At 43.7% G+C, this 24,221-nt stretch overlaps 2 protein-coding genes across 4 annotated transcripts; one reads left to right on the top strand and one right to left on the bottom strand.

The window, feature by feature from the left end:
- The first annotated feature begins 252 nt into the window (after positions 1 to 252).
- On the top strand, positions 253 to 6,209 carry VCF1 (VCP nuclear cofactor family member 1). The gene is made up of 3 exons (XM_080995145.1): positions 253 to 445; positions 3,154 to 3,250; positions 5,542 to 6,209. Exons 1-3 carry the CDS (start codon positions 399 to 401, stop codon positions 5,782 to 5,784), a joined length of 387 nt encoding a protein of 128 aa, XP_080851271.1. The 5' UTR covers positions 253 to 398; the 3' UTR covers positions 5,785 to 6,209.
- A 334-nt stretch (positions 6,210 to 6,543) lies between these two features.
- Positions 6,544 to 23,420, bottom strand: COG1 (component of oligomeric golgi complex 1). Of its 3 annotated transcripts, XM_080994460.1 has the most exons (15): positions 23,056 to 23,420; positions 21,207 to 21,451; positions 18,997 to 19,178; positions 16,750 to 16,920; positions 16,494 to 16,650; positions 15,055 to 15,265; positions 13,601 to 14,389; positions 12,535 to 12,681; positions 11,665 to 11,826; positions 10,064 to 10,191; positions 8,996 to 9,104; positions 8,063 to 8,172; positions 7,894 to 7,972; positions 7,496 to 7,536; positions 6,544 to 6,705 (listed from the first exon to the last, which is right to left on the bottom strand). In XM_080994460.1, the coding sequence occupies exons 1-15, from the start codon at positions 23,401 to 23,403 to the stop codon at positions 6,684 to 6,686; spliced, it is 2,901 nt and encodes a 966-aa protein (XP_080850586.1). In that variant the 5' UTR covers positions 23,404 to 23,420; the 3' UTR covers positions 6,544 to 6,683. The 3 variants fall into 3 exon arrangements, with proteins under 3 accessions (XP_080850586.1, XP_080850585.1, XP_080850587.1); XM_080994459.1 differs by lacking the exon at positions 7,496 to 7,536 and having other exon boundaries at positions 23,056 to 23,419; XM_080994461.1 differs by lacking the exon at positions 7,496 to 7,536 and having other exon boundaries at positions 22,966 to 23,075.
- Positions 23,421 to 24,221: the final 801 nt, after the last annotated feature.

Genomic DNA, 24,221 nt, shown 5'->3' with positions numbered 1-24,221 from the left:
ACGGAACTGAAACACTTGACCTCCGCGCATGCGTAGGCCGAGAGGGCGGGGGAAAGAAAAGAGCTTTGTGAAAGCGCATGCGCCCGCCGCATACTGTGCAATCACACTAGGCGCATGCGGAGACGGCCTCGGCGTCGCCAGCCAATCCGGTTACGGGGCTGAGGAGTCTCGGAGGCTGGGGAGGGTGGGGGTAAGGGAGCGCTCTCCCTGTGCTGCCAGTGCGCTTGCGCGGGAGGCGTGCACACCGGAAGCGGCGGCTTGTGGTGGAGGAGGAGAAGAAGGCGGAGGGCGGAGAGCCGAGGGAGGGAGCTGCTGAGGAGAGATTGTTTGGGAGCGTCACAGCGGGGCCTGCTGGCCTTTTCGGCGTTCGGCTCTGCGAGAAGCGGCTCGGCCCGGCCATGAGCTGCCGGGGGGCGCTGCCAAGCGAGCGGGGAGCTCGGCAGAGGTGAGGGAGGCCGCGGGAGAGAGAAAGAAATGGGTGGGGGTGGGGGGAGGCCCTCGGCTTGGGGGGGGGGGAGAACAAGAACGTACGGTGGCCGGAGGGGGGAAAACTTCGAACGGCAGGGTGGGGGGAGGGGCGGCGGCGTCTGTAGCTGAGGGAGGGGAGGCTCCGTTGGCAGAGGCGGGGGGAGGCTTCCCGTCGGGGAATTGATGGACGGCGACTACGGGAAGGGCGACTTTGGCGGGGGGGGGGGATGGGAGGACCCAAGAAACCACCTGGCAACGTTAATTGTGATCATGGCTGGTCTCGAAAGCGCCCTTCTGCGAAGGAAGGGGGTTCTGGGTCACTTGAAGGAGAGCCGCCTTCGGTCTCGACGCGAAGCAGGCCCGGCAGTGGCCATTTTAAGCGAAGCTTTTTGACAGGGCAAAAAAATAAATGAGCATCTTTTTCCTACCCCACCCCTACGCGTACACGATTTCCCCTCACATGTATACTCGCCGCTCCCCCCGCCGCCGAAATTTAGGTTGCTGACCCTGCAGTCCTGATCACCTTTACTCAGAAATATGTCAGTGGGGGGAGGAGGGGGTATTAGTCGCTTCCAAATTCTTTTTGGAAGGGTCGCAGCATAGATTCCGTGCGTTAGAATGGCTCCTACGTTTATAGCCCACCCTTCATCAGCAGGGGTGCCAAACGTGGATAAAATATTGGGGAGGAGAGGTAAGCCCCGCCCCACATAACTGATCACAAGATGTGGCATATGCACACTATTTAAATGGAAATACTGTACCCATAAACTTTGGGGAGGGGGGTTGGTCCCCTCTCAAATATTTTTTTTTGGGGGGGGGGTCAAATGGACCTCAGCCCCAAGGAATTGGCTGCTATGTTCCTCAGTCTTGCTTAGGATGGGATATGTCGTTTTCCTGCCCCAACCCTCTTTTTATATTTGCAACAACCTTGCGAGGTGGGTTAAGGCTGAGAGAAACACAACTGGCACAAAGTGGCCCAGTGAGCTGAGTGGGGGGTTTTGAATCTGCATTTCCTTAAGACTAGTTGTATGCTTTTTCAACCATGTAAGGCAGGTTTTGTATTAGCCCTGTATTGCAAATGAGGGGCTGAGATTAAAAGGCTAGTGTCAGCCAAAGGCCACCTAAGTAAGTTCATGGCTGAGGTGAGATTTAAACAGGGCACACGATTTACATTTGTGCAATGCAATCCTGATTGTGTTTAGCCACTTTGCTACTCAAACTTTATGTTCCAGGGTTAGTTAGGGTTTGAATTCTGTAACTGTACACCATACACAGTTGTCAGCACAGTTCTGTTATATAGAGTGTTAGGCTTCTCATAAAAAATGCAGAAGTCTATTTCCAACTGCCATGTATTTTTGTGCCTTGCCATCCTGCATAGATGCTATTAGCAGTTAGGAAAAACAGCTGCCTGAGGTCTTGTGTCATCACTGGTGTGTGGTTAGAAAATTCAGTGGGATAGAAAGAATGAGGACTTGAGTCTAATCAATATATTAGTTTTGTGATAGTGTCAGTAATAGGTAAAGGTTTGTAAATTGTTAATATGCTTTCCCTCTATTTAGCAAATTGGTACCATGTAATGCTATAACCTAATCTCATGGAATAATGCCATAAGAGCATGGATAAATAATATCCAAAACTGAATGGCTAGCCAGATGGAATGTATGTTTAATGATCCTTGGACATTTCTACCCATCAAGATACCCACGTTGACTTTTGAACCATTTGCTTTACATTTCGTCAAAGAGCGTAAAGCTACAGTTTTGGCCCAAAATGTCACTGTACTCTGGGTTCCACAAAATGGACAAAACAGGGCTTTTGTTGACGATTAAGTCAAGCCCTTCAGGCAAAGTGAACATACCCATGAATGACTGAAGATGCTTCCTTTTAGTCTTATTACAATGTTTCCTACAACCTGACTTGATTTTAACTGCCGGCCTATATATATATATATATAGAGAGAGAGAGAGAGAGAGAGAGAGAGAGAGATACTGATGTCTAGTTGAAGGCCATAAACCTGAAGAACATAACCGTTCTTTAATATAGACGGATGTCATTCAGAATACTCCATGGCTAATTTTTAGAAATGGCTGTTGCTTGGAGAAATCTTGAATATTGTACAGTCATACCTCGGGTTACAGGTGCTTCAGGTTGTGTGTTTTCAGGTTGCGCACCGCGCAGACCCCGGAAGTACTGGAACGAGTTACTTCCGGGTTTTGGCACTATGTGCAGAAGCGCCGAATCACGACCCGTGCACGCGCAGACACGGTACTGCGGGTTGCGAATGCTGTGGGTTCCGAACGTGCCTCCCGCACGCATCACGTTCACAACCCAAGCATCCACTGTACTGAGATCCTCAGTCTGGGAAGGACCAGGATGGTAATTTCAAGAGGTGATTAATTGTTAAAGGTATTTCCTTCCAAGGTTTCACAGAGTAGTAAGGTGAGTGGTGAAAAAACATTCTTCAATTAATTCAGGTTGAACTACATCCTTTGATACTGATCTCTTCTGGGTTTAATGTCTGGCTCCTTACTAAAATGGGCAGCTGAAGAAAAATGTAAACACCACAAAGCAGTTAAACTAGTTGTTGGTAATTAGTGCAGGAACTGTAACATTGTTTTTTATTAAAGTGTGCTAGGTACAAGGAATGAAACTTAATCTCTGCTGTTCTTGCATTGTTTGTTTCAGGAAGAGGAGACGAAATGGCATAGAGGAGGATGTCCACATCCCACAAACAAAACGCAGTAGCCAAAATGCTGTTTTTCATGACTCCTGGGATACAGAGGTAAGATGTGCTCCACTTCATTGCTGAGCTGGTATTGCTTTGGGAATTTGTATCTAATCAACTGATGGGGAGTGTTTAAGCAATAGATCTATGTCCAGATGATCAGTTCCGATTTGGTTACTGTGAGGAAGACCTTGATCCTGCCTTTGAAGTTGGTTCAGAAACCATGAGTGTTTAAATAAGAGATGTGAGCTATATATTCATTAATTGATTTAGAATACTTACATCCTGCTTTCAAGCTCTTAAGAAGCTCTCATAGTGACTTATAAAAGATTCTTACAATGTGATCACATTCAAGTGTATCATCAGGAACAGAAATAACATGATGTCTATATAGTGCCAAGATTGTTCTAACATTTCTGATTTTGTCCTTGGTGGTCTTCTTTGGTTTCACCCTTTAGCTATTTCCTACTAGGCAGTAGAATTCAATGAGATAATCCTGAAGTGAGGGTAGAGCAGCTTAAACATTCAACTTACGATGGAACCAGGGGTTCCCCTTGCTGGCAGTTACACATATGCAGAACTAGTACTTCATATTTTAAATATAATTAACACAATTCAGAAATCTGTAATTCACAGTGCAGCTGGTAATGTTATCATTTTCCAAATGCTGCTCATTTTTGTACGGCACCACTAGTTTTTGTGTTCAGCTACGCTCCTGAATTCAATGTAAAAATCTTGTGGTTGGTGTATTCAGGGCTTCTATTCAGAAATAACACTATGAGACAAGCTTATACCAAGTTATCATAATGACTCAGGGTTTAATATGCTGGAATTTACCTTCTGATCCCAGGCCCGTGGAGCCCAAATTAAGCAGGTTTTGTGTATTTATGTTTGGGTGTGTGTAATTCTTCAATCACTTGAAATGTGTGTGCCTTGTTTGGTAGAATTGGCCATGGAGCTATATGATGTAGAAACATTTGTCTGCTTTTAGATACAGGTGCACGTGCACATCATTTGCATTGTATTATACAGAACTGTACACTGCTATAAATGAACTTATAAGTTGCCTAGCAATTGCTTTTCTACTGTACAGTATGCCTGGAACTTATGCGGGGATTATGTTCTGGGGGTTGCACCTAAAGCCAAAATCGTGTATAGTCAAAACCCAATGGGTTCAATGGCAGGTAGGATTGCCAAAGTCATTTTTCCCAGAACTCTGTCCACTTTTTAATTTTCTGTTGTTGTTTTTTGCCACATGTGAAAGCTGAATGTGCACAATTTAAATGCATGTAAGTTGCAGGCTTACCATTCAGTACAACTGTTCAGTACTTGTTTCAAAGGTACTGTAAAAACACTGAGATTGGCAATTAGTTGTCTAGTGTAGGAAGCATAGAAGTATGATACTGCAGAAATAAATATGGCAATTGAATTATTGAGGATCTGCAGTAGGCCAGAATTTGCTAAACCAGGTACATGAAGTATGCCGAAAAGATAATAGGTGTGTGTATACACCAGCAGTGGGGAAGCTCTGATCTACCAGGCTTCCTTATTTAGTGCATGAAGCCTCTGTATATGAGGTTGGGGGCAGCTAAAAATGCAGCTAAGCCAAAAGGAGTTCTGTGGGCACCACTGTGCACAGGGCTTTGCAAGCACTGATGGTCAACTGATTGGCCGATTTCAGACAGTGTAGCAGGAAGAACAGGTCACCTGACATCAGGTGGGTAGCTCTACTGGGGTAGGGGGAAGAAAATGATCTGGCTAGTTGGCCAGATCCAATTTCTCACCCTGGTATGGACTCAGTGTCTGTCCATGTGATGCACGACTAACTTGCAGTGAAATGGGCATTTCCTTCCTCCAAGAGCAAGCCTTGTTTATACAGGAAACATAATGCAGATTGATTTGTGCATAAAGTGATGGAAAGATCTGAACACTACTTGGGAGACTTGAGGCTACATTGTGGGTTTTTTGCATTTCCTGTAGAATGGGTTAATGCACAAATTCAAGCAAGATGGTTATTTCAGAGTGAGCAAAATTGAAATGCCTATAAATGATCTTTGGAACAGGCAATAGGGTAATATTTGGGGTATGTGAAGATGCAGCCTTTTGTGCCCTTTTTAGTGAATAGGGGAATTCGCAAAGGAATGTTAGATTATTTAAATGTGTTTATGGCTATTAGCACAGCTGAATATGCAATTTGTCAGCTACGGAGTTCACTGAGAACAGGATGATCAGGTTACTCAGCTAACAGAAGGGAGCGCTATCCAGAAAAAATACCTACTTGAGATGTGTAAATAACAATGGCTTAAAAGTAAGATGACTTTCATTCTTGTCAATCTTCTGTTCCATAGTCTTCCAGCAGCGAGAGCGGGAGCACCAGTAGTTGCAGCAGTAGCAGCATCAGCAGCCCTGACAGAGCTAGTGGGCCGGAAAGCAGCCTACACCACATAATGCCAGGATCAAGTCCTGTGACCCCTCCTCAGTCTTTCCATGAGCAGTCTGCACTATGCCAAGGTCCTTACTTCCACATCAACCAGATCCTGAAGGAGGCACACTTCCATAGCTTACACAGCAGGGGCCGTCCTCCCACATGATGAGCCTAGCAGTTCCCTGCCTTCTGTGAAGGGGGACGGCACCGTGTGATGGGGATATTTCAACTTAAAAGTTTGTTAAAATTGCACAAAATGCCTGTTGCCTTTTCAGTCTGTATTTGGAATAACAGGTTAACAGGCAATTGTTTACTTGTGGTTTGCTGCACTATTGCAATGCAAAAGGGGCTTTGGAGCAATTTTTATAGGATTCTTTTGGGGGAGGGATGGAGGGTGGATATCTTTTGACATGTTATGATGGGTCTGAGAATCCACTTCTGTATAATAGGAGTGCATAATAAGTCCAGTCTGACTTCTTAATCTGTTCATTAGTAACTGATGCTTTATGTAAAATCCTTTCAAACATTTGCGTTCAGTTTTATAAGTCTTTTTTTAATTTCAATAAATAGTGAATATGTTTTTATGGTAAATTAATATTTCCTAAGGTTGAATGTTCATGTGCATTAAGGTTATTTGAAAATACAGCTAGTAAGGTTACTCAGTGTAGATGTACTAAGTGGAAGACTGCTTTACTCAAGTACAAACAGGAGTGTGAACTTTTGTTTTCTTACTGTACTCAAAACCAATAGTAACCATTTCATTGCTTATGTTTCTTAATACCTAACAGCTATAAAATAGATGTTTTCTGTTAATAGCTTCAAGTTACCTAAGCAAGGGTCCGGTCTCTTTGGCAGCAAGTACCAAAACTTAAATTCCACTCCCTTAAGTTATGCTGAAGTAGATGCTTTTTACAATGCCAAAAAGTACAATCATTCACATTTTATTGAATCATTTGGTCATGCTAGAGAGCCAGCCAAGTTTAAATAAAGATGGTGCTGCTGTGTCCTCCTCCTCAGCTGCAAGCTGCCTGAACAGGGAGCCAGGGCGGAACGTCTCTTCTGCTCTTAGAAGGGCAGCAGCTGGGATCTGTTAAATTAGCAAAAGAAAGTCAGTAACCTCCTAGGCTTTCTTCTTTTTAAGCTGGCTTGCATTCAGAGCAGGCTCATTAGTAGCTACATGAAACCAGACCGGGGTGGGGGTGGGGGTTAATATGTGCAGTTCTCTGTGTAGCAGAGAGAACTGTAGAAACAATCATCCTTGCCTTGAAGCCTTTTGGCGTGTTCAGGAAATTTTACACTTCCCTTGTAGGCTTTTGAGACACAGAAACACAGTCTGCTGCTCAAAGTGCCTCCTACTCCCAGCTCCACATACGGCAACCATCAATAACTTCCTAGGTAAGCGGGCAGACATGTTAACTCCATTTTCTTACCTACAGTAGTAGCTTTCCCTTATTTTGAAAGGCTTACTCTATTACTACAGGGAAGGAGCATCATAATGGCAAGCAGAAAGGGAGGCAGTTTTGCTTATGTAGTAGTGTCTTACATTACCAGTCGGTTCATTAAAATGTATGTGCAACATACGTCCAAACATAACCCTGCCATAGCAACAGATGCTTCTGATATTTAACATGTGAATTTCTTTACATACTGAGAACTTTAGACCTCTTTGTCCACCCTTCCCTGCAGCACCTTCTAGGGTGTAGTTGCATGGCAATACAGAAGGAAACCCATGCCAGCTGCTGGTATGCATTCAATTTCTCATATGTAAACTTGGTAAGTTTGACAGCAGCTATCAAGTTCTATGGCTACATAAGCAAGCCTTAGCACAGAAGCCTACAAAGGAGAGGAAGCCACTCAATTCACACATGCATTAATACCCCAGCAAGATTTCTTCAGGGGTTACTTGGTCAGCATCATACTAGAATGAAGGGTACAAGACAGTTAGATTAATCACTCCTTTAACATACCTTATTATTATTAGAGATAAGCTGTCAATGTGCAAGTCTGTACTAACAATATACTCTAATGTTGCTATTGACTCCTATACACAATTTGACAAACTATTTAACTAATTCATCTTCAAACCTAGAAAAGTATGCTACAATTTCCTTTGGACACTTCAGGAGTAGCATATGAGTTTCTGATTTATTTATTTTTTAAAAACCCAACAACAGCACCCTGGGCTCCCTAGGAAAATATCAGCATTAACATTACCAGTGCAACTAAACAGTTGGCAAGAGTGGAGAAAACCATAAGCTAGAATAAAGGAACAAACCTGAGCCTTCTGTTCAGTGTTTCTCATAGCTGATTTAGTCTTGCGTGAGCTTGACATGCTGAGTGGCAACAGCCCAAATCTGAAAAAAAGAATAAAGTGGTAAGATATTTTGCACCCCCACGTGCTTTGTTTCACGGACTTCCTATTGCCTATAGCGTGAGTCACTTACCTGATTTGACTAGATGCTAGAGGTAGGATGTTATGTAATTCTTGAGAAGTTAAATTACTGCTTCGGCTGGTGTACTGATTCTCTGCCCCTGTTAATAAGCCAAACAGGACCTAGAGGAGCACAGAAAAAGGTAATTGCTTGGTTGTGGCGGCAGTACAGTGGTATCTTGGGTTACAGACACTTCAGGTTACAGACTCTGCTAACCCAGAAATAGTACCTCGGGTTAAGAACTTTGCTTAAGGATGCGAACAGAAATCGTGTGGCGGCGGCAGCGGGAGGCCCCATTAGCTAAAGTGGTGTCTCGGGTTAAGAACAGTTTCAGGTTAAGAACGGACCTCTGGAACGAATTAAGTTCTTAACCCGAGGTACCACTGTAGATGCAACTGCCAAGTGCTCAGTGAACCAGAAATAGGATTTATTAGATTGGAAAGCAGCAAAGGAAGTACCCTTAAACAAACACAAGGCAAACTCTTAACGGTCTACCTGGCCATGTGTGTTTAAAACAAACATTTCCCTCCCCCCCCCAGGATTTCAGGTTCACTTTTATATCACATGGTGTTAGGTGTTTGTCTACTATGAGGCATGAACTTCCAAGGATAAAATCCATACAATCTCATGGGATATTTTTGGTTTTGGCTATTCAGGAGACAAACGATGCTTTGATTCTGAATGCTGCAAATAATTGAGAACTATTGGACTGCATGATCAAAGTGTACCCTAAAATGTGCTTACATGCTTATACCACTATCCAACTGTATGCATACACAACCCTTTCCCCCTTGGTTTTCTTTATTGTACTGGTTCTATTGTTGCTAAGGAACAAAGTGCAAAAGGCCATTTCTATGTGTATAATTTTACCAAGTAAAGCACCCTATCTTTAAGTACAGTAGCCAAACAAAATTGCAACAGTTATGTTCTTTTGCCTGAACTTACAGAGGTCCGCTGCACCAGACGATTAAGGTTGCTGTTTAAGTGTGGTGTAAAGACATCCAAGTCGAAGGGATCTATATAACTTTCCAGAAAGTCTATCTCTTTCTCAATCCTGAAACAGAGGGAGTAAAGCTGATATCGGACAGAGATACATTTTTGACAGTCAACAAGAAAAGACTGATGTGAAAACAAAAAAAGGCATTCAATCACTTTCCAACCGTAGTAATGGAATAATTAACAGGATCCTGTGCTGAGCTATTTAAAAGTCCCTTAATTCAGTGAGAACAGAGTTTAACATTTTTAAAGCTACATTCTGGTTTCCAGTTACAGCTGAACTGATGCCTTACAAGCCAGAGGAATAACTTAAAATGTTCCAAATACATTTTATATAGCAAGATGCCCTGTTTCTAATAAGCTGCCTTAATGTAACCTTTCCTTGAAGCTACTGAGACTGGAATCACTACTGTGCCCCTGCTGATCTCCTGGTGTGTGTACAGATCTGCAAGATTTCTGACAAGGATTTCTGTTAAATGGCTCCTTATTTAAGAATTGTTCTGTTACAAAACTTTATGCACAGATTACAGATTTCGGGGAGCATCTTGCTACTCATGATTGCTGTTGTGGGCCCTCTTCTAGTGCTCCTCCTTTCTGCAAATGGAAAGAGTGAGATACAGGTTTGCTTGGTTTGTCTCCAGCCAGCCTCATCTGCTTGTATCCGTGCCCTAAGCTATGGACTGATCTGCATCCAAGTGTATACCCTACCTGCTTCAGCGTAATTTATTATCAATCAATGAACAGCAATGAATTTTAGTAAGTCGTGGTTACATTCAGAGCTGGTAGGAAAATATTAAATTACCTAGATTCAGCTCTGCACAGGTGAGAGAAAATAGCTGAGATATCTAGGCAAGCAAGTCTGAGCCTACTAGCCCTGCGTGTAGCCTCACATACACACTGATATATCAATGCAAGGTGACTGGAGCACAAAGGGTGCAGTAACATTTTGAGGTTTGCAAAGGGAGTAAAAAATAAACCCACTGTTGAAAACACTCAACTCCCGACAGAGCACTGTACCTGGAATCCTGCTTGTTTCTGCTGCCTTTCATATCTTCACTCTTAGTTGTCAGGACTATATTCAGATACCGAAGATCATACAAGAGTTGCAAAGCCCTGTTCTGAGTGATGGGTAACTTCCCTTCTTTCTAGAAACAGGTAGGGGAAGGAAAAATAAGGTTGATTCTTAAGCAAATGCCTAGGCCATCAGTCCTCACATATATTTAAAGTTTCATCAACAATCACTTTAAGCATCTAGATTATGTGGTCCTGTGCCCAAAATACTAAAAGTAGTCCCCTGATAATCACACTAGTGTATGAAAATGTTTATTAGGCCCCTGTGAACCTGGATTTTTGTTTTTTGTTTTAAATCTCATAGCAGAGATAGCCAAAGAATCGCAGCACTTACATACAGAAGGTAGAACATGGACAGTTGTAGAACATCTCAAATTTATTCAGTGTCCTGTATTTTAGAGTTACCTCTAACTGCTTTTGTGTGAGCATGCAAAGTGAGCTCACACTGTTACAAACATACAGGTTTTCCCCATGGAATCATACCCTCCCCCATTAAGAACTTCAACTCTATAAGAAATACCCACGTAATCAGACCTGCTCCTGTGGTTGCAGCATTCAGATGCTTCCCCATAAAATGTCAGATCATTGCATGGAGAAGGGTCTCCACTCAGGGTTCAATTCAACATGTTACTCTTCCAATCATTTCCTCTGTGCAAGTATTTCAGCTTGCCAGACAGAACACTACCCCTCCCCTCTCCCTGCTTGCTTTTTTGAGGGTTCTCCCACCCCGAGCCAATTGCAGGTGGCAGGGGAGCCCTGTTATGTAGGGCTTCTACTGACTGGACTGGTTAGGTGAATCCTGCCCTATGTTAACTGAGCTGCTCCAAGATTGGCTGCCTTCTATAGAAAAGGGGAAAGCAAGATTAATGCCACAGTCAAACGCATACATATTTGTAAGTAGCACCAATTCCAATCAGATTTATTCATGGGCAAAGATGCTATCAGGCTTCTAGTATACTTTTTTAGCACTGATCTGGGAGTTCAAGTGCTGCTATGAACATGTGCAAGGACTAATGGTTTGCTGTAAGCCAACATTACTGATTCTCAGAGTAGGTCCACTGAAATTAACGGACATGACCAATTTAGGCCTATTTTTTTATTATTTACTTGAACTTAATAGTTTATTGCTACACAAAAAGGTCTCCAAGCAACTTAACAAAACATTCAGTGGTCTGTTCAGAGTACAACTTGGTTAGTGACAAAACAGTGCAATTAAAGTCCCAAAAGATACACCCTTCGCTTTTTCAACTAGCGAGATGGTCTGAAGGGACAGAATGTGTCACCCTCCAAATGTTGTTGAACAACCACTGGCTACACTGACCGGGGCTGATGGGCACTGAGCTCAGCAACATCTGTGGGCACCACATTGGCTGCTCCTGTGTTAGAACTTTCCCCATGAGCGAGCCTTGCAAAGCGGGAGCCAATCAATAGTTTTGCTCTTGACAATTCACATTTTTCATTTCCTGGGTTTTCGAATACACACTTGGAGCAGGATTATCAATCTAGTCAAACACTGTGCAGTGGTCCACAGACCCCCAACAACGCACCTTTTCCTGGCTCGTTCCTGACAGTTTTTCATAGCCAGCTAATACTTCAGTCATACAAGTCTTCAGTAGTTCCTGCAAGGTGACCTTGGGAAGGGTATGGCCTCCAACTCGATTGACTTCTTGGCACAAACTGAAGAGGAGGGACTGGACGCACCATGATGGCTGTGAAGAATACCAGTGGTAAAAACATTATGTTTTCTTGAAAGGACAAGTGTTTGTTTTTTACTTTGGCAGCTCCACACTCCTTTTGACAGTGACACTTATCCTGAACTGCATAAAGTGGTATTACAAATCAAGGGTGGGAACTTGTGGCCCTCCAGATGTTGGACTTCAAATCCCATCAGCCCTTGCCAGCATGCTCAGTAGTTAGGGAAGATGGCAGCTATAGTCTAACAACTTCTGGAAGACCACAGGTTAGCCACTCTTGCTATAAATCAACCCCCCATCAGGTTAAGTCTACATACAAACCTTCTAAACTGTGTCATCAAAATCTATACATTTCTAAGACTCAGCAACACAAGCTGGTACTAAATGTGCCTTCTTAGTATGAATAAATATTACTTAGACAGGGACAAGAAACTGGAAACTTGAAACTGGAGGCAGGTGCTGGATCCTAATGACTGTCATTCCTCTTCTCTAGAGGTATGATCAGGGAAAAAAGAAAATCAAACCAAGTGGCTATCACCCCACTGCACTTTTGTAACATTCCACCATCTTCTCAGAAAAGGCACTGAGGAGATTTGGGCTTCAGTCTCAGCTCTGCTGCTGGGTTATTGGGCACATTTGAGAATCAGTTCCCCTTTCCCTTATGTAAACTGAGAACACTGTACAGACTAACCGTTGGTGTGTATCTTACTGCTTTTCACCCACCTGCACAGGGAGCCGTATCTTGGACTTTACACTGCTTCCAGTCTCAGTCTCTTCTTCAATTTCAATCTCTTCCCAGTTGGTGGCTGTTGCCAGAATGGATCCAGCTTGACCCTTTAACAACGACTGTGTGAACCCCTGAACCAGGACCTAAGTGTAAAATACAAATAACAGCAGCAGGAGAGCATCAGAACCAATCTTTTTATGCCCAAGTGAGATTTGGGGCCCATAGGTTGTCAGCATGCAACTATCACAGCATCATTTTTCACATATGAAATTTCTGAAAACTGCCATTTGGCATTCTGGCACCATAGGTGTCCTACCAAATGCCATTCCTTCATTTCAAATCCTTTATTTTATTTTAGTACTATTTCTAACAAAAATTAATCTGTGAAGCAATTTGTTTGGCCTTAGCATGTTGAGAGGCAGACACGGATATGGAGGGAAGCATGGGAAAAACAGGCATAATCAGCCTTGATTTTAGCCAAATTCTGCTTTGCTATCTGAGCTAAATGTCATGTCACAGCTCTGGTGAGGAAACATGGAAAAGTCAAGATTCTTCATTGCATCTAGTAGGATTCAAGACATTTCTGCACACAAGAGAATACTGCTCAGACATTTTCCTGCCTTTTTACAATCTGTTGCAGATTTCAAACATCTAGTAACAGGGTCCCCACAAACCAAGGGGTGGCAAGGTTTACCTTGCCTGGACCTGATCAGTCCCACAGAGATCCGTCTGTGGGCCGGATCGCACACACTCCTGCGATTTCTGGCATCTGTGCATGCACAGACATGATTTCCAGCACCGCTGAAGCGAGTCACTGTGCCAGTTTAGTGCAGTGCACCGGGACTCGCTGAGCAGGTGGCTCGGTTCTGCGGCAGCTCGTGGGCCAGTTAAATGGCCTCCATGGACCGCTTCCGGCCCAGGGGCCGCACGTTGCTGACCCCTGCCACAAACAAAGAAAGCATTTGTTCTTATGGTAAGGTGGGAAGCATTGGATGCAGTAAAAAAACAAACCAAAGCACAAGAGGAAAGGGATATTCCACCACCTTCAAGACAGAAACTCACTTTAGCAACAGCTGTGCTCCAAATCCGATAGGCAGACAGGCTATCCTTCAGCAGCCGTTCTTTTAATTCTTGCCATTTAGCCTTTATGGGATTCACCTCTTGAGTTTTCCCTTTCCCAACCTTTTTCAAAGGCCAAGGCTCCCTCAGAACACTTTCTGTGTAACCTGATTTACCCAGAATGCACTGCTTCAAATGCGGGCATAACTCCCCCAACGATCGGCAGAGCCGTGCCATGAAGAGAACGGTGTTGATTTTGGGGTTGTGCAAAGCGTCTGCACATCCTTGAAGTACGTCCTGAGCCTGATGCAGCTCTTCCCTAACACAACCCAGCACATAATCCACACAGCCGATGCAGTGGCTGCGCAACAGTTCTTCTACTGTGCCTGCATCAGCAAACCTGTCAAAGGCAGAGTTCCTGGGTTGAACACGCAGAGCATCCTTAGGCAGAGAGGAGTCAGAGGGCAAGTAGGACAGAAGGTCCTCCAACTTGGCCTTCAGCTTGGAATCCAGAGCGCTGCAGAAGCTTTGAACTCGTGGGCTGTGGGCCTGGGCCTTCATGGATAACCCACTCTTGGTGAACTGACTGCGGTTTGCCACACTGATCCAGGCTGCATCGGGTGGCAAGTCATTTGGATTCTCTGACCATAAGAAAGAGGCCATGTTATGTTCAAAAAGCATATGTTTGTTGTGGGCAGATGCATCAACCTTAGCTTCAAGCTCCTGTACAGACACAACAAGGAGCTCCTTGGAGCTGCTGGAGATGTCATCAAATCCTTCCTTTGTCAGCGTCTGGAAAAGAAAAACTCATTACACAGAGACAAAAGCTGGTGCATCACCACAGACCCAACCAGAAGCATGGGGATGCTTTTAAGATATAGCAGGAAATGGCAGGGTACACACAAACTCCAACATTCAGGTTTTGAGGAATGTCCTTGAGATCTGCCCCCCCCCCTTTAACCCCCAAGGTTCTTCCCAAAGTTCCACTCAAAATTGATGTCAAAGGAACCAATGCACAGTTAAACCAAGTTGGAAAAGTGGTAAGCATAAAAAGTATATTGCTACCAAATATGCAGTCAAATGGGTTTCTGATCTCTAGAAAGTAAACATGAAGATGTATCCAGGTACAAAGGATACATATATTATAATTATATACAATTATTATAAGAATAATTTCATCCAGCGTGGGTTAGGAGGAAACAGGAGCTTATGGGTGCTTTAGTATTTAGCTACAAATGATAAGAATCAGATGATAGTTCTATTCTGAACAAAGTTCCCTTTACACATAAAGAGAACCAGAGTGGAAATTTCCTAATACATCACAAACATCTCTGAACTAGTCCTACACAGGAGTAGCTATTGTCCAAAACCAAAAAGCTCAATTTCTATGGCAAATAATATTTTTGCTTAGTTTGTTAACCTTTAAGCTACCTAGCCCAACTGTGACAATATATTACCTGTAATCTGTCCAAGAAAAGCTGTTGTAACAAATCTTCCCAAAAAAAGATGGGTTTGTCAAGGAGTCGGTGACATACTGTCTCCCAGTTCTGACTCATGGACTCACTGGTGAGCAGTTCCCACACAGCATCACGAATTCCAGCCAGACCTTTAAGGCTCTTCACATAAACCAGCAAGTTTGTGATCCCAGATCTGATGTCATCATTGCACCTGAAAGAAATGCTAGATGAGTCGCTGCCTGAAGAACTCCCTTGGGAGTTACTTTTCCCTGCACAATAATTGCAGAGCCACTACTTCTTCCTGCATAGTAATTAAAAGCTGCATTGAAAAATACTCATCTGCTTATGTGAATTGTGGCCTTTACTGAATCAGGTAAAACAGGGGTCAAACAGGCGCAGCTAGGAGCCAATGTGATGGCAAAGGGTAAAGATAAACTCACACTCTCCCTGAACAAAGGATGATGGGTATGTGAAGTGTCACAATCTTGTAAATACAGATAAAATTATGAAGAATTCAAAATAGGCACTTATCTTTCACTAGTGTTTTAACACAGCAGTGTTCTCAGGAAGAGAGTTCAAATATATTGAGCCTCCACTTGTGTGGTGACTGGAGCATAAGAGGAAGAGTACCCTTTTAAATTATCATGACAAAGAGTATAAATAGAGTTCAAATGTCCACCTTGCAGTGACAGAAAACTAAAGCACAATATTTGGGTGGTAGGGTGGAGCAACTAAAATGACTTTCCATTGCTGCACCTTACCCAGAACTGAAATGGGGCAGGACAAAGACAAGGATGGGACTGTGCAGGTGCACTGACGGGAATGCCGGATTGGCTTCACCTGTAAACCTGTAGACCCCAATCTGACCAAGGTAAGGTACAATGATGCTGAGAAGGCAGCACTACCTGGCTAGTTAGGGCTGTCAGATGGACCAGAATTATCCCAGAGTGAACCCAGAGGCAGCAGGAAGCAAATGAGACCAGCAGAAGGCCATATTCCACAATAGTTAGGGTGCTACGAAATATCTAGGTACACTTTTGAAAGCTGCATCTTTTTCTTAATTTGTTCAATCTATGAAATTCAGGTAATCAGTACCAACCACCAGTGCTTTTTTTCTGGGGGGATGCAGGGGTATGCATACCCCTAAACATTTTGTGAATCTAATGGGAGAAGAAACTGAAAATTTTAAATTTTTTAGTTTCTTCTGTAGCACGGTGAATCATCAGTTCCGCTGCTACCCCCGATGGCGACCTCATTTCCTGCCATGATGTTTCCTGAGTCTCAGATGGAATGAGAGTACCCCTAAACATTTTTTTTAGGAAAAAAGCACTGCCAACCACAATGATTTTCACACAAAGAGTTTTACCCAAGTCTACAATGGACCAGGCAATGTGCTTTTCAAGTGGATCATGATGGCAAAGCTAGTTCCTCAGACTCACATATTGATCCATTTCTGAAGTGTATCTCTAAGGTAATCCTGGCTAATAGGATGTGCCAGAGTTCTGAGTGTTGGCTGGAATTCTGCGATGGAAGATGGCAAATATTTGAATGAGCTGCTCAGCTTGGTTTCTTCCTTCAAAGCTGTGATGCCCTTACCTAGGGGAGAAGAGAGGTCAGGCTACTGAGGATTAAACTAGGCCCTGACCAACGATAACATGGTAATTTTGCATAGTCCCTACCAGTTTTGCTGCTCACCTGCTGGATGCTGGCTTGTGATGGTCTCCAGGGTTGAGAAGAGCAAGCCACAGGGAAGAGATGGGTCTGAAGGCATTCCCTCTGGCAGGGAATAGAAGAGGGCATGTGCTTGATACAGGGTTGTGGCTAGCAGCTCCACCAAGGAACAAACTTGCGCTTTAATGCCAGCATCTGGTTAAAAAAAAAAGCCAGTCAATAATAGCAGCCATTTTGCAAGGTAGAAGTATTGTGCTCATAGACAGACACTTTCTTCTGCATTGCAACTGCCGCCCTGGGTTGCAAAGAAAAAAAGTATCATTTGATGGTTAACATATTTCCATTTCCTCAAAATTCAACTGGGGGGGGGGGGAGAAACAGCAGTTTTAAAATGTTATCCAAACGACAACCACAATTTAAGAAGGATGTTGACAAGCTAGAACATGTGCAGAAGAGGGCAACCAAGATGATCAAGGGTTTGGAAACTAATCTTTATGAGGAGTGTTTGAAGCAGCTGGGTATGTTTAGCTTGGAAAAGAGGAGACTGAGGGGAGATATGATAGCCATTTTCAAATATCTTAAGGACTGTGACATAGAAGAGGGAGCATGCTTGTTTTCTCCTGGAGGGCAGGACTCGAGGCAATGGCTTCAAGTGACAAGAAAGTAGATTTAAGAGTAAACAAGTGGAAAAACCTTCTGAAAGTAAGAGCTGTTCAGCAGTGGAGCAGACTCTCACGAGAGGTAGTCAACTCTCCTTCCTTGGAGGTTTTTTAGCAGTGATTGGATGGCCATCAGTCATGGATGCTTTAGCTGAGATTCCTGCATTGCAGGGAGTTGGACTAGATGACTCTTGTGTCACTTCAAACTCTTAAGATTCTAACTTTAACAATTCTCCCCCCCTAAAACTCAATTTATCTCTAATGCAAACTTAGGTGTTCCTGCAGGCAATAGAATTAAGTGGACATCAGTACTCAATCTAGCGCTGACTCACCTTCATGCAGATGACTTAAGGACTAATCATACTGCTATTATCTCAGCTACCTCTGCTGCTGAGGCTATGAATTTATTTAAGATTTTGACTGAAAGGTTGGAAGACCACTTGAAAACTGAGATCAAGAACAGTGGCTCAAGAAGATTGATCAGATCTTCCAGCTGGTTCGACAAAGAGTGCAAGCAGGCTAAAAGCTAACTGAAGAGAGATTACCATAAATATAGGAACTCTAATTTACCCCTCTTAATTAATGAATATGTCACCCTCAGACAGAAGTATAAACTGCTGCTAAGATGGAAAAAAACAGGAAGTAGAAAAACACGCTTGGCATATCTTAATAAAGGCCCCTCACGATAAGGACATCTGCCTCTTCTGGCATACAACATCAGGCCTGCTGGAGAATACTTGTAATGTTCCAGTGTGTACTATCAGATGCAATATTATCACTCTATCATGGGCAGGATGATGAGGTAAACCAAAAACCAGAATCTTTGGAAAACTTACCAGACTGGCCTCCAGTATCTATGACTGAGGCCAAGAACCTTAATTTCACAGTTTAAAAATAATAAAGCACCAGGCATAGACTATTTGCCCCCAGAACTGCTGAAATCTAACATCGACTGGTGGGCCTCCCTGCTGGCAGTAATATTTTCACTTATTGATTCATCTGGGTTATTTCCTGAAGTTTGGGCCACAGTGGTAGTCATCCCTACATTCAAAAAAGGCCTTACATCCGATCCGGCTAGTTAATAGACCCTTCTAGTTATTACTTCTACTTTAGGATTAGAAATACATGAATATTGCTGTGAAATAATCCCAAAACTACAGTAGTCTCAAGTGAACTACTGTTAGTAACTTCTCCAAAGACAAGGCAGATATATAGCCATTCCTTTATTAATGGGGTGGGGAAACACTCACATCTCTGAAACCAATAAATTGCCACTGACATTTATTCAGTGTAGGAATAAGTCTGCTTAGTGTCCATCTAATGGAAGAAACAAAGGTTCAGACCAGGAAGTGGCCTGAGATGGTACAGTGATACCTCTGGATACGATTTTAATTCATTCTGGGGGTCCGTGCGCACCCCAAAACATTTGTAACCAGAAGTGCCTGTTCTGCACAGGTGCACGTGGCGGTAGCCTGCTTCTGTGCAGGCGTCAAAAGCCTTCCCATTATTTCGGGGTTTGCCACGTGCGTATCCTGTAGGATACGCAACAAGGGCAGTACGTAACCCGAGGTTACTGTACACTGATTTAGATGAAAATTTCACTTGCACTCACCATGATGGGGCTGATCCAGAAGCTGCTGAATTGCAGACTTCCTGGCCAGCAGAAAGTCAGCAAGAGCCTGGCGTGGAGAACTCCCCTCAAGAAGCATGGCTGAACACAATGCCTCTGCTACGGCTTGGTCCAAAACAGTCTGGCATTTCAGTAGCAACTTGCTCTCATGTAGGATTGTTGACCTAATTGGTAGACAAAGGAGGCACCGTCAAGAGGTGTGCTGTGCAACACTCAATGAAGAAATGTAAAGTTCAAAACAAGAATCAGTGGTGGGAAATGATAGCTTAGAGCTGCATAACATCATAAAGAAAGTGGTAGCTATTTTACTTCTCTTGCCTAACTGAAGGGAGCTTTGGGTGAATAATAACTCGGATCTATGCTAATAGACTAAAAAGTTATATTAAAGCTATTATGCTGTGGATGCAAACCCCTTTCATCAGCGTGGCTAGGACCAATTCCAGTTTGCTCCTCTCTTCCTAGAATTGCCTTCAGCAGCAGCCATTCCAATTGGCCACATATTAGAAAAGGGCAAGTTAGTAAAAGCGTCATACACCATCAGCTCAGCTGGTCCCTCTTCCCAAAACTGTTTCCTGCAGTGACCATGCTGCCTGGTAATTATGTAACTCCATTATGTACAGTATGAAAGAGATAGCACTCAACTGCACAATCCTGTTCAGAAGTAAATCCCACTTAATTCTTGGAGCTTACTCAAAGGCAAATGGGTACAGAACTGCAGCAGGTATATGCTTATCTTCCTTTTCACTCTATTTTTTTATTTTATTTTTTAAAATATGTCTGTTAGATTTTTTTAAACCATCACTATATCCAACATTTTTAGTGCTTTGGCAGGAAAGTGGCATATGTGGAGTACGCATTTCATAAAGCCAACAGCAATAAGGGTCAGAGATAGACCTAAATATAATGTACAGTCCCAAAGGTTCCTGATCTTCTTCCTTCTCCCAAAAGTATTAGATAAAATAAAACCTAAACAAAGAACACCAATCTAGATGGACAACCAAATCTAACACAGCATACTAATTTTAGGCTTATCATCAATCCTCCGAGGGAACACATTACAACCAGCAGAATGACCTGAAGCAAGTGTCTAGAGTGGATGCAATCCATTTAGAAGAGTGTGTGTGTGTGTGTGTGTGTGTGTGTGTGTGTGTAAAGTAAGCAATCAATATTCATGTGAAATGTCCAACTCAAACATCAGGGAAGTTTTAATAAATGGCTCTGGTGCAACCAAAACAAACTTCTCCCAGATTCTACAGTAATTTGCATGCATAACATAATCCAAAAGCTAGGGCTAAGCAATACATGGCTCCAGATAGTCTCCGCAATGGAGTTAATCATATTTTCGACTTAGCCATAAGGCAGAGGAGCTGTTGCAGAAACTGACTGGAGCTGCAGCTTCTAAACCAGAAATGTGTATGTACCCATTTACTCACACACCTGCTTCTGTTGCAATGTCAGAACTTTTGGCAGCCCTCAGGAGCCTATCCAATCACCAACAAACACTTGGTTCAGTTTTCCATAAGGAAAGCAAGAGATAGAACTGAACACATCCAAGAGACTAATTTTTCAGGGGCAACTTGGGAAACAATTTGAATATTGTTTGTTTAATTTTTTGAACTCTCTACTTCCTTGTAGAGGTTCAACAGCCAAGCTATGCAGCTTAAGCATACACTCACCTTAAGCATACTCTCATCGCCGCTGGGTTTTAAAGTTTTAAGAACTGCACCCATTTATTGCTTGTCATAAATCCTTCACAACAATGGGTAGTAGAAATCAGTAGAGATTCTCAGAATATTATGGAAACTGACAGATTTGCAGTTAAAATACCTTATTCTGTGCTTAGTGACAAAACTGCAGGACTATAGTTCTCTAAGCTACTTAGCATCATCTTTTGTGTCTCTGATACCATTTCTAAGTCCAAGTTCTTGGGAGAGGAAGGCCTACGGTTCAAAATAAGCCTTTTAAAATTAATATTAACATTTTTATCTCACTTTCCACAAAGGCACGCAAAGCAGCTAACAAACCCCAACAGCATTTGCGGTAACATTTCACAGCAACTAAAACATTCTAGTTGTTTTCGAGGGCAGCCCTGTAGTTAAGTGTGTTACTGTAATCCAATCATGATGCAGCTAATGCATCACAGCAACAAGATGAGCAAAGCTAGAAGAAGAAGAAATTGGCTGGCTACTTACCGGAAATGGCTAGCTGCAGCTACTTGTCGTGCAAGGATAGGAAAACGTGCCAGAATTGGGCTGTAGCTGGTGCCGGAAGAATCCAGCTGCAGGAGGCGCTGGAGGTGGCAGCATAGCAGGTACAACTGGGTGGCATATAAGTACTGAGAGGATTCCATAGCACTCCAGATTTTCTCAGGAATCTGCAGTAGTAGTTGGATCTGTGCTGCCAAACAGTAGAACTTCTCCTGTGACTGGCGTACTGCCTAGGTAGGGAAAAATAAGTGCACCCTATGAAATAAATTGATGCACATACAGAAACTACTGGAGCATGGATTGAAAGTGTTTTGAAAAAGAGGAGATGTTGCTAGCATATATTCAGAATTATAGTTCATATAACTATATGCCACAGGGTTTGTTATATTAAGTGCACAGTTTACCCATGTTTACTAACTCAAAAAGGACAAAAGATTCCCGCAGGAGCTGTACTAGTAGATAAGCAACGTGGGTAGCTAGCTACTTATAAGAAAGTTTATAATATGATCATGGAGGTTAAGGTATAAGTTAACATAACACATATCAGTTCTCTTTGCTACAGGGGCAAAAGTAGGCTTTATTTCACAGGGAACAAAGACCCAGTTTGGTACACAAACGCCACATATTTGCAAACGCACAAACACAGGCTGGAAGCCTCAATGGTGCCCTTCTGGAGGCTTCACCCAGGGCAAAAAACCCAGCTAGTTCCCACCTCTGTTTTGCTTTATTGGCTCTGCCTTGCTTTATTAATCTTTCACTTTGGAACGCTTACCCAGGAGCTCACGCATCAAAACACTGATCAGACTAACTCACTTTTCAAGTTTTAAATGATGTAACAGCTTTGCATTATCCAGATCATTTTCTGAATGATTCCAGTGCTATTTTTCTGGAAAAAAAGGTGCCAGAACTCACCACAAACACCTCCCTTGTTCATTTATGAATGGCAATGGCACCCACCTGAGAGGTGCTAGAACTGAGTTCCGGCTGGAAAAAAAAGCCCTGCCTGAACCTCTAAGCGCACTTACGTCTTCTCCTGCTTCCTCAATACATTTTGATGGGTAGAATGTCTCTAACTAGCAAAGTTAATTGTTAATTAACTGGGGGGGGGGGGAGGGAGAGAGACAAAGGTAACCCCAAGCAGACCCAAGTTTGGGAAACACTGCTTTAAACATAACAGCTTCACACTGCCCCAGATAATTTCCTGAACCACCTGTAATGCACTTACACCTTCTCCTGCTTCCTCATTTAGGGTAGGAAGCTTCTAATGAACAAAGGCAATCATTAATTAATTGGGGGAACCCCCCCCCAGCGGGTAGTCTAGTGTTTCTCAAACCTGAGTCCCCAGCAGTTGTTGAGACTGCAACTCCCATCCTCCCCAGCCAGCAGGTCAGGGGTAGTAGGAGTTGTAGTCCAAAAACAGCAGGGTGTAGCCATGTCCTCCTTGTGGGGTGTGTATGTGTGTATATATGCATATATGTGTGTGTGCGCGCGTGTATACACACACACACGTGTTTTATATATATATATATATATATATATATATAACCGTCACACCCCCATTCAACAACTTTGGTGTATCCCCTTTATAAAAACAAAAAAGCTCAGCAACTTTGCCTGCAAACCCCCCCACCACCACCCCGAACCAAAAAATAAATAAATCCATGAGATTGGGAAGCACTGTATTAAACGAGGTAATGGGTTCCCAACCACCTCCGACCATTTCCTGAACCTGTGATGCACTTACGGGAGTTGTAGTCCACCCACAGCAGCTGGCGGGAGCCAGGTTTAAGACACCGCGCCCCGCCCCCCACCGCGCCCCTCAGCAAGCCCCCACCTCAACCGCCGGCCTCCGCGCGGCGGGCTGGCCGTTATGAGGGGCGCCGCCCCCTCCGGCGCGTCCCTTGTCCCGCCGCTGCTGCAGCCCCCGCACGGCCTCCACGAGGTGCTCGGCGCTGAGCCGCATCTCGGCAATGGTGTCGGCCGCCTCGATGAGGTCCCGGTAGCGCTCGCCGACCATCTGCCGGAGCTCCTCCCGTTTGCCCTCGATGCCCGCGCGGACCTGCCGCTCCACGGCCCTCAGCTCCGCCACCGCGTGCGCCTCGAAGAGCGACTCGGCCGCCCCCGGGCCGCCCCGCTTCAGGGCGTCCAGCGCCGCCGCCTCGGCAGACGCCGTCGCCGCCATCGCCGTCGTCCCGCCGCCGCCTTTCCCTCAACCGGAACGGGCCGCGTCGCCTCCCGCCTCCCACCTCTGACGTGTCAACGTTCGCCATCTTTGACAGGGGCAAGGGCGCTTCTCGGCCCGGAAGGGCAGGCGAGATTTCCACTAGTTCAGCCTCCCGGGCGCCATCTTTGTGTAGGGCAGAGTCGTTGTCTCTCGGCTTTTAAAGGGAACCGAGCGTCTTCCGAACTCAATACTATTTCGTCTGTAGATGAAACTGTAGACGAGGCACAGATAAAAATCTGCAAAACAAGATATATATATTTTTTAAAAATAAAATTTTATTTCATAAATGTTAAAAAAAATCCTTAAATTTATGCACCACTTAAAAGGACCCCAAAGCGGTTTACAGAAAAGATAAAGCAGTGAAATCAAGAAAGAGTCACAACCATGCTTTAAAACATACAATAAGGTAAAATACTAAAACAAATCGAGTCACCTTTCTAAGCATCTAGGTAAGGCCTGTCTAAACAGGAATGTTTTAGTAGTGTTTAGCTTTGTCTTGTATCTGAAGTCAATAAACACTTTGTTACTTAGAACTGTGTGGGAGAGGTTTGCCTTAACTGGAGAAGAAACTTTTTCTGCTGGGAGCAGGAAACCTCTGAAGACTTTTCCAGGGCTCTTTATACTCTGCTGATGCATCAATGCACTACCTGAGGTGACTTATGGACTCACTGTTAAGTTAGTGTTCATGGAAGACAATCATACTCCTATACAAGCGATTGCCAAAGAAGAAGAGAAAAATGAACTACCAGCCGACTTCTACAAGCACCCAGCGGTGA

This window comes from Podarcis pityusensis, assembly GCF_964106645.2.
Source record: "Podarcis pityusensis genome assembly, chromosome: 2".
NCBI lineage: Eukaryota > Metazoa > Chordata > Lepidosauria > Squamata > Lacertidae > Podarcis > Podarcis pityusensis.
The sequence above is the reverse complement of the archived record's forward strand: the minus strand, read 5'-3'. Positions and strand labels throughout refer to the sequence as shown.